We start from the raw sequence: 10266 nt of genomic DNA on the forward strand, positions 1-10266 counted from the left end.
GAATCAGTTTCGGTTCATGGACAAGCTGCTATCAGGATTACCATCACTTCATGTTCGGGTTTAAGACTACTGAATATCTCATTTAAATTCACCTTGAAATCTACATCTACTTCAGTAAATTTTACTTGCACTTGTAAATTGGATTGTAAATTGATTTAAAATTTACTTTGTCTTGATTGAACTTTTCAGTTTTATCTTACGCATTGCGATCACTCCACTCATCTAAATTAATATCAATAACATTTTGAACCATATATACAAAACTATCGGCACCCGCACTGAGGTTCGACCAGGCCATGCTCAAAAGCCTATAAATTTTACGTGAATAGATATTCTGTAGAACACAAGAATTAAGAATACGATACCAGATAGCAGTGTAACTGTAGAAATCTAGTCACTGTATGGCATGTACGAAAAAGTTTCCAACTCAAAACCAGATACCTCGGACTAGTTACACTTACGCCCGCACGCACGGTAAGTAATGTAACTCGAGAACTAAGTTTTCAGTGGATCAGACAGTGGTTCGCGCGTACTACCTCATAATTTAACATATTTTACCATGTAGTTAACTTGGAACTCAACTAGTCGAATGTTAGGCTAGCTCTATAATGCAAAAAATTAGTTACCGCAGCGTACCAAAATGCGGAGATCGTCAGTACAACGACATGCGGGAACACACGGTACCACAGCGTAAATTCGCTGGTTCAGTGATGGTTTTCGATCTTGCCCTGTAGTGGAAACGGACAGCTGCCCTACCCGAAGTCAGCCCGTGGTTTCTTCTCTGCGCCGACAGCACAGCACCGCGACAGGGTTTCAGAGACCAGCGAATTTACTCCAATCGTTCAGCTCAGGATCTGCGACGTCGACAGTCGGTGCTGCTGTGTTTGTCCGGTGAGAGAATATAGCGATTAAACATGTAAACTTGACTTTTCTGAATTTTTCTTTGCATTTTTTGATTTGACCAGATTTCAACATGGTTTTCAAGAAGTGCACAAGACTGTTACTGAGCCGATCCCGGTCCGTGTTCCCTATTTTGATGGGGATATGTGTCGGCATAGTTCTGAGTATGCTCTGCTCTCCTCTGTTGGAGAGCAACTGCGGCTTGGACAATTTGGTAGCTGTTCGTACTGGGCGGAAAACTCACACCATTTTCTACGGCACCGACGAAAATGGCAACATGCTCAGCGAAGACGACTTCGAACCTGTTCTCAGAGTCGAAGAAAACCCTCCAGCTCGAGTTGTGGAGAAACGACGAGTCGTGCGAACACGCTTCATCGCCTCAGAGTTGGGCATCAAGGAAAAACTGTTTGTTGCTGTGGTCGTCTCCAGGGGGGAGATCCACTCTGAATCGACAACTGTCGGCATCAACAAAACCCTTGCCAATTCCGTTAATAAACTAGTTTACTTTGCTCGCACCAAACCAGACCCAGTGCCCGCTGGCATGACAATCGTAACTTTTGAAGGCGATCAGGCGGTGATGCGATCCTTCCAGATATGGAAGTACATTTACGATCACTTCGGCAATGACTACGACTGGTTCTTCGTGATATCAGATGACACGTACGTGTTCGGCGAAAAACTTCTCTACTTTGTGAATCATATCAGCATCGGGAGAGATCTGTACATGGGAATCCCAACTCATGAAGAGGACATGGATGTCACCTACTGTCAGAAAGAAGCTGGTAACTTTTTTTTTTTGTCGTGACATTATTTGTTTCATTTTAAGTTTATGGAAATGATAACAATATTGGGCAGTATTAAGTTAGCATTTTTATTAGGTCCTACGTAAGAATGAAATAAAAAATCAACAAAGAAATTGCACAGAAACCTACAGCTATAACGCTTAAAGCAAAAATATCAAGGTTTTTATTTTATATTATAAAATTGATTTTATAAAATTTTGATGGCATATGATGATCATTTTCTTATAGACACTAATCAAAATCTTTCTGCTGCTATACCTGTAACTGTTAGATACTATTGACTACAACTGATGAAGAGTGTGGTATTGCAATGGTGTGAACATACCATTGGCACTGCACAGAACTATTTTTTTTTAATATATGTGTAGAAACTCTACATAATAATGAAAAGTAATATAAACTCTTAGTACTAAATGCATGTTTACCATATATGTACATTGTAAATTTATGTATTGTAATCATATTTTTGACCATCTATCTATTACAGGAAGTGACAAGTTGTCATAAGCATTGAGGATCACTTCCATTTGTGGAAAGACTTCCTTTAAATACAATGTCCCTAGTTACCCCACCCAAGTGGCGGATCCAGGGGGGAGCACAACGGGCACCCCCTTTATTTCTTGTTAAAAAAAAAAGAAATTAAAAGGAAAAAAGGGGGTGCACCCCCCTTTAATTTTGTAAAGGTGCCCCCTCTTGTATGGAATTCCTGGATCTGCCCCTGCCACCCCCACTAATTCTTTAATTTCACTTGAGATGGGGCCCTAGTTTCAGCAGATTCATATACATAGTACAGTGGCGGATCCAGGGAGGACCTCAACCGGCGCACGCCCCCCCCCCTTTATTTTTTGTTGAAACAAAAGAAATAAAAAAGAAAAAATGGGGGAGGGGTGCATGCGCCCCCCTTTAATTTTGTAAACGCGCCCCCTCTTACGGAATTCCTGGATCCGCCCCTGTAGTATAGTATCTAATGGCCTGATCTTTCCAGCATCTGTTGAAGGCTGCCTGGTATCTCAAACTGTGTACACACTGTTATTTGTGATTTCATGATTTCATGATGGTGATTAACCTCCCCATTACATGTTTTTATATGGATTTGATTGTGCATCTTGCAATTCATTACCCTGCAATTTTTTGGCTACAACTGTTTAAAGGAGCCCTGAAATCCAAATGCATGTTGATTTGTGTTGATTTATGATACCCTCAACATCACTTTTGCAGTGAAACAAACATCTAGAAACATTCCATATATTTTTAACAATTTTTTCTTCCATTTTTCCTCAGATTACTTGGGAATGCCCACAAAAAATCCTTCCAAACCAATATTCTGGCGATGACCTCATCTGTCAATCGTTGCTAAAGGACTGAAATGTTTAACAAAAGACAATGGAATGCACCTTCCCCTCGACTCAGCATAACTTGCATGTTCCCTCGCCATGTTTTTTGTTACAGCTGTAGTCATATTAATATCACAGAAACATGCAAGTTATGCTGAGTCCAGAAGAAGGTGCATTCTAAGGTCTTTTGTTAAACATTTCAGAACTTTAGCAATGATTGACAGATGAAGTCATCGCCAGAATATTGGTTTGGAAGGAGTTTTTGTGGGTGTTCCCAAGTAATCTGAAGAAAAATAGAAGAAAAAAATCGTTGAAAATATATGGAATGTTTCTAGATGTTTGTTTCACCGCAAAAGTGATGTTGAGGGTATCATAAATCAACACAAATCAACATGCATTTGGATTTCAGGGCTCCTTTAAACATAAACAAAGGCAAGTCATTTCTCAAGCCCTCTGTTTATCTGCCATTGCTACCTTTTTCCACCAGGATATCTGCTGTCACGTAACCTGCTGCTGAAGGTGGGAGATCACTGGGAGGAGTGCATGCAGAAAGCCTGGAGCAGCCAGCCAGACCTGGAGATTGCTCGCTGTATCAAGGAGCACAGTGGGGCTCACTGCGTTGATAACTATGAGGTTCGTTTGGCATGGATTAAATCCTCCTGCACAATACACTCTGATGAGTTTGTGAAAGGCTGTGGGACCTTGGAAGTTGTACACCAATGGTGATAAGGTAGAACTTGCCCATGTGTTCTTTGGAGCATTATTTGTTGCTGTGGTACAGTGTGGTTGCAGGTGCTGTCATTGTACTCCACAGGGCCCTGAATCTGTCTTTGAAAGATGCAGTTGTCAACTGCAGAAAACAGTGAGAGGAAAGAGGGTGGGTGGGAGTACATACTGCAGACGCAGATACATTGTCATGCAAAATTTTCAGGTAAACTTATTGAATACCTCTTAAATAAATCCATAATCACAATGTTGGCAGGAGGAAATTTGATTGGTAATATTTTTCTTTAAGCAGTACAAGTAACAGTGACATCTGGGCCCCAGAAAGAAAATGTGAGCCAAAAATAAGTTGTACTGTAGAAGTGGAAATTTTCATGTTGTTGAAATTTTTTGCGCATTTCCCGCAATCAGAAACTAGCGCAAAAATAAAAGCACGCAAATATTTTTGCTTGCCATTTGTTCCTGTAGTTGATGTCTTGATACCACGGAATTAAAAACACGCAAAACTCAAGATTCTTATCCGGCCAAGCGTGAAAAATTAGTCGCACGAAAATATCCACTTTTACATTATCTCAATTCCCAGTGAATGCGCTGTTTTTCATTAACACTGTACACATACCTAGGAAAATTTTGTGTCATGGAGTTATTTTACTTGCAGGAATGGAATAGTAATTTAATCCTTAGATTTGAATCCTAGCATGGATGAAACTCAAAAGACATATTGTGAAGGACAAATGCTAGCCGTCTGTGTATGTGTCCAAGATTTATCCACAACATGATAGAGAGATCATGAGAAAAACAACAAACAAACAAACAAACAAACAACATTGCTTCCAGTGTGCTGAAATAATATTCCCATCAGGTTTTTTTCACATTTACTGGAAGCCTCTCGTACTGTAGGTTTGATATGATTTTCATCATCAAAACAGAGTTCAAGAAAAAGCCAGGTTCTTATACAAATCTTGGTTCTATATTTTTGCGTATATTTCTTGCAGGGTACTACATTCAAAGCAATGAATTTCCAGGATAAAGTGCTGACAACCAAAGACACCAAAGACAAGCGTCTCAAAGAAGCTCTGACCATGTACCACGTCATGGATCAACGCATCATCTACAAACTGCAGAAGTTTTTCATCGAGGCCTCTGTCAATCGCTCGTACGCAGAGATTGCCCGGCTCCAGCGCGACATCCAAGAGACAAGCCAGTACTCGCCAGGGGGGAAGGAGAGCGTTAAGTGGCCGATCGGGAGGCAGCCGCCCTTCAAGGCCCAGTCACGCTTCGACGTCTTCGGCTGGGAGTACTTCACCATGACCCACATCTACGCTTCTACGGACATCGAGTCCAAGGTTCCTCTCATAGGAGCAGATAAGCAGGACATTGACGAAATTGTTACCACAGCGATGGGCAGACTGAATGAAAAGTATGAGAAAGCCTTCACCTTGGGTCGACTTGTCAATGGGTACAGACGGTACGATCCTACCAGAGGGATGGAGTATACCCTTGACCTCGAGCTGAAGATGACCGCCCAGAAGAAGACCATTCAGAAGCGGGTTCAGCTGCTCAGACCCCTCAACAAAGTGGAGATCATTCCGATGCCTTACGTCACAGAGTACACCCAGGTCACCATTATTGTACCTGTGGTGGCCAGCAAACAGGAGCAGGTCAAGACATTCCTGGACACCTACACCAAAGTCTGTCTGGAGTCCAAAGAGAAGGTCGCCCTCATGCTTATATTCATCTACAACCCTGTCCAGGCGCGCTCCATGGCCACTGATGACATCTTTGGGGTCGTCAAAGGTCACGTCTCGTACCTGGAGAGAAAGTTCTCTGGGGCCCACATCTCGTGGTTGAGTGTGAAAACCACAATGCCATCTCTCATCGCCCTCATGGATGTCATCTCCACCAAGTTTGCGTCCGACACGCTCTTCTTCGTCACCAATGTCCACCTCGAAATGCACAACGAGTTCCTGAACAGGGTGCGCATGAACACCATCGCAGGCTGGCAAGTCTTCTTCCCCATTCCCTTCGCCCAGTTCGATCCGGAGATCATCTATGCAGAGTCCCCCAATCCGGGGACCATTGATATCAGCAAGCAAGTCGGGCGCTTCGACGACAGCTCGTACGAGCATGCTGCCTTCTACAACTCCGACTACAAGACGGCGCGCAAGTTGTGGGACGAGAAGCACCCGGGAGTCGGCACGGATCACATCCAGTCGGACGAGGACCTCTTCGACATGTTCCTCAACTGCAAGCTCCATGTCTTCAGGGCTGTGGACCCCGCCATGAAGCAGCACTACCAGAAGAGAGTCTGCCGACCCACCCTCACCGAGGAGCGCTACCACAAATGCCTGGCGAGTCGGGCGGAAGGACTGGCCTCCCGCTCGCAACTGGCTGTCCTTGTCTTTCAGCAACAGCAGCAACTCAAGCAGCAACAGCGACTGTGAACCATTGAAAAGAAAAACCAGAAAAATTACTCTTCAAAAGATGTTATATTTGTAAATATCTCTCCATTGCCAGTGGGAATGCATTTGAACCTTTAACGTGTTTATGAGTTACCTGAGATGTGGGTTGAAAAAAAACAAAACAAAACCAGAGACTTAGAGCGCTCACCTGTGACACAATGCATCTTATGTATTTGTCAGTAAGAATATAAAGCTATCAGTTTGTGATGCATCCATGTGTTGTTGATAATATCTCTGTGCCGTGACATCTCATGTGCAGAGTAAATTGGAAGAGAATCTTTTTCGTTATTGGACATAGAAAATTATTGGAATTTAATGTGAAACAGATTGCAATGAACTGCTGGGGGTTATTGTGCAGGGTGGGAAAATTTCTGGCAAAAACCGCTTAGTGAAGTTGCTTTGTGAATCGCCTTCTAAGCAGGAAAAAAAAAATGCCTTTTTTGCAAGTGAAAATGCGTCTGATTTGAAAAGTGGGAATTTTACTGTTAGAGCAAAAATCTGCATATTTTATTTCTTTATAGTGCTATGAAGCTCTAGGGCAACGGAGGTCAGTTCATTCATTTGCTTTACGCAATATAGAGAAGCGAATGGTTCCCCCATTACTTGATGTGCAATTAGTGTCTGTTAATGTGCTTGATGCTGCATTTTGCAAGAGCCGTAATGGCAAGAAACCTACGCCAGTACAATCCACATACAACTGTATATCAGATGCCTCATAGAACTTTGAGCATTTCTCAAATAATGTGAGGGTAATTTGCACAAGAGGATGCTCTCGCACTCTCATGAGGAGAGAATTTTTAAGAGAATCTGATTTGTGTGTGTGTGTGTGGGGGGGGGGGGGGGGGAATCACTAGACTTTATGTAAATAACATCACTCATGCAGTGATACTAAAGTGGCATGTGCACAGGCAGTCCACGAAACGTTGCCTATTGCTGTGATTATGCCAGCATACATGTACATGTACATTGAAACTCATTGAAGCATTGAAACTCATGTGCATTGTTTGTAAAGTGTAATGTGTGTTGCTTCTAGCCAACATGATTGATAAAAGCTGATGAGCTCCTAAGTTGGAACAGTGTAACAGAAGATGATGATGCTAAAAAAATAATGGTAATGAAGACAAGTTATACCAGTATTTGCACCAAATCTGACGAACCACTTCTGTTGTTGTTTATTGTCCCTATTGGACATGGTACGGGCATTATTGTTACACCTTAGAGTGCACTGCATAGGCGAATGTAACAGAGTTTGCATTTATTGTTAATTTATGGGTTCATTTTTCATGACTGTAAACCAATTTGGTGTTACGTGTGCTCATTTTGTGTATAAGTTGCTTCCTGGGCATAAGTTTTAGCATAATTAATGTAGAATGCAGGGTTGGCCTTGCCCATTGAAGTCATGTTCGCACAAATTTTAGACCTACCCTAGCTGATCCCCCGCATCAATCCTATCTTTGTCTTTTTTTTTAATGGGTGGAGGGATGAAGTATGAACAGCAGCGACAAACAATCACCTTTTCGTTTAAGTTGGTGAGAGCTAGTTGACTCTCCTGATACACCAAGGACACAACTCTGCAAGGTTAGTGTTTGATGCGTATCTGTATGCACAGTAGATGCCAAAAAGATACAAGTGCTTTCCAGTCATGTAGATGTTGATTGCAGCTCAGATTTGACATAAAAAATGTGAATTGCTGGATATATGTGTGTGGTAAATAGGAGACAAGATGCCTTGAAATCATAACATTCATAGATGTTTAGTTATTAGTTGTCTTAAGATGGACCCTAATACCCATTTACATGTATACTGCGGCCAAAATTTAGAACCTCCTCGAACCATTTTCAAAAAACCTTTTCAAAAGATTGATCTCTTCTCTGTTTATGCAGCGTACTGCTCATTCCGCTTACCCAAAGCAGGCCCATACTGGCTTCGTTTTCATGATAACCAAGTCCCTCCAATAAACAGTGCACACGCATTGAATACAACGTGTAATATATACCATTTATACACTGTAGCCGCAAATGTGATTGAGTGTGAAAATGTGCACTTGTGCAGTGTTTACCTGTGACGGTCGGTCATTATTGCCGATTTGTTTATGTAGGAAGGCAGTGACCTTAAGTGATTAAATTCCGGGTCAGCATAAAAGCAGCTTCTTGAAACCCATAGTGCTTACACTGCAGTCATGACTCTTTGAGGCTGCTATGAGAGGCTCTAAAACCACCCCCTGTAGGGGGTTTCTACAAATTTCTGTGAACCCGAGCAGATCAGATCTACTTTTCTGTATTCTGTCTGTTTATACTTAACTAAAAGACTGCTCGAGGAGGCTTCAGAACCTGAATTTTGCTTGGTATGAAAATGCGGTATAAGTGTTACAAGATGTAGAGGCTGTACTTTGTAGAACTACTGCTGAGTATTTATTTGTCTGTTGTAAAGAATTGTGGTGTACGTCTATTCCATTAGAGGACTGGCATCATGCTTGTCAATGTTCCACTGCCGTTAGTTTTGTCAGTATTGTCTGACGAATACTTCAAACATTGAACATGAAAAGAGTATTTTTACTACAACTCAACTATTTTTTAAACCTGATAGCTTTTATGTGTACAAACAGCATATTTATATGTAAACTGAGTTGAGAAACAACCGTCAGATATGACCGAGAAATGGTTTTTCCAGATACATTTGTACATGTAAGTCTGTAGGCATGTAATAGAAATTAAATTATTTCATTAGATGTCTGAAATGACACATGTAGATGATGACATTATTTTTATACTCACACTTGTATGAAAATTGATTCAGGGGGGTGTTTCCTCCACGTTTGTCAGTGCCGACAACCTGAATCACCATAGTAACAGTCAGTGACCAGAGCATCTCAGCCAATCAAAACCAAGGATTTTGCTGAAATTGTCAGCGCTGACAAACGTTGATGAAACACCCCCCAGAGGGGCATTTTTTCCATTGGTCTATGATTTACTCTGCAGTGTATTCATCATACAAGTTGCAAAGTGCAGAGGATCTTTTATAAGAACTCATTGGTAACTCTGTACACTAAATTGCATAGTGTGATACAACTTACTAAAACCCGGAAACTGTTTTCCCTCCTGATTAAACAGTTTATCTTCAGAGGAAATGTTAAGAAAGAGAAAAATTGTACGTTTTCGGTACAATTGTATGTCTTGATATATTGAAATTCATAAAGTCAAAATTTCTTTTAAAGGGATCATACAGTTGTGGTTGAGGCCTAATTTCAGGTTTCTAACATTTTTTTGGTGAAATAATGAGAAATCTCTTATGTAATATGAAAGAGCATGTAATTTTATGAGGAATTCAACGTTTATTTGATGAAAATTGGTTTTGAAATGGCTGAGATATCTAAAAAAGAGCGATTCTAATAAAGTGTGGGACCCACACTTTGTTACGATTGCTTTGTTTTACTTTGTTTTTGGATGTTACAGCTATTCCAAACCCGATTTTCATCAAATAAACTTTGAATTCCTCTTAAAATGGTATGCTCTGTACTATATCATAAGTGTTTTCTTGGTATCTCGCAAAAAGTTAAAAGCCCAATTCTCATCTCCACCAATACTGTACTATCCCTGTAATACCGGTATCAGATTTTCCTTAAAATCCACAAATCATTTCTCTTATGTATGTATACCCACTTATGTGACTCATAATAAGTCTTTCTACTGTATGAAAGAATGATTGGCCCTGAACACACACTTAAGGTAAGTAATATGCCTTGATATGCCAGTGTTGTACAGTGGACACTTGTTAAGTAGAGCACCAAAGTATGGCAAAAACTTGTCACACTTAGGCAATTTTTCTTACCCCAAAATGTAAAAATTCTTTTGTATTTTTATTTTCAAACCCTGATGTAACACAATTTTGAAAAACAAAAACAAAATAAAACAAAAAATTAAAGGATTATTATGCAGTGACCTGTAGTCCCAATCAGTTCTAAAGAGAATCCAATATATGTATTTGAAAATAGAGTGTATTTTGTAGTCTTTGTAGCAGTGTCAGGGACTCATTGAGCTGTTCTTC

The 10266-nt window shown here is 40.8% G+C and overlaps 1 protein-coding gene across 1 annotated transcript; it reads left to right on the top strand.

Annotated features, from left to right (window-relative positions):
* Positions 1 to 880: 880 nt before the first annotated feature.
* Positions 881 to 6690, top strand: LOC139719974 (chondroitin sulfate synthase 2-like). Its single transcript, XM_071631353.1, has 3 exons — positions 881 to 1682; positions 3525 to 3670; positions 4756 to 6690. The coding sequence occupies exons 1-3, from the start codon at positions 974 to 976 to the stop codon at positions 6202 to 6204; spliced, it is 2304 nt and encodes a 767-aa protein (XP_071487454.1). The 5' UTR covers positions 881 to 973; the 3' UTR covers positions 6205 to 6690.
* The last annotated feature ends 3576 nt before the right edge of the window (positions 6691 to 10266 follow it).

This window comes from Diadema antillarum, unplaced genomic scaffold, assembly GCF_040938485.1.
Source record: "Diadema antillarum isolate AM-2024a unplaced genomic scaffold, OU_Dant_1.0 scf00000118, whole genome shotgun sequence".
NCBI classification, from domain to species: Eukaryota; Metazoa; Echinodermata; class Echinoidea; order Diadematoida; family Diadematidae; genus Diadema; species Diadema antillarum.

Coding starts and splice junctions, on each gene's coding strand:
- LOC139719974 (XM_071631353.1), top strand. CDS start 974: ATGGTTTTCAAGAAGTGCACAAGACTGTTACTGAGCCGATCCCGGTCC. Junction 1,683..3,524: donor CTACTGTCAGAAAGAAGCTG/GTAACTTTTTTT, acceptor TTTTTCCACCAG/GATATCTGCTGTCACGTAAC. Junction 3,671..4,755: donor ACTGCGTTGATAACTATGAG/GTTCGTTTGGCA, acceptor TATTTCTTGCAG/GGTACTACATTCAAAGCAAT.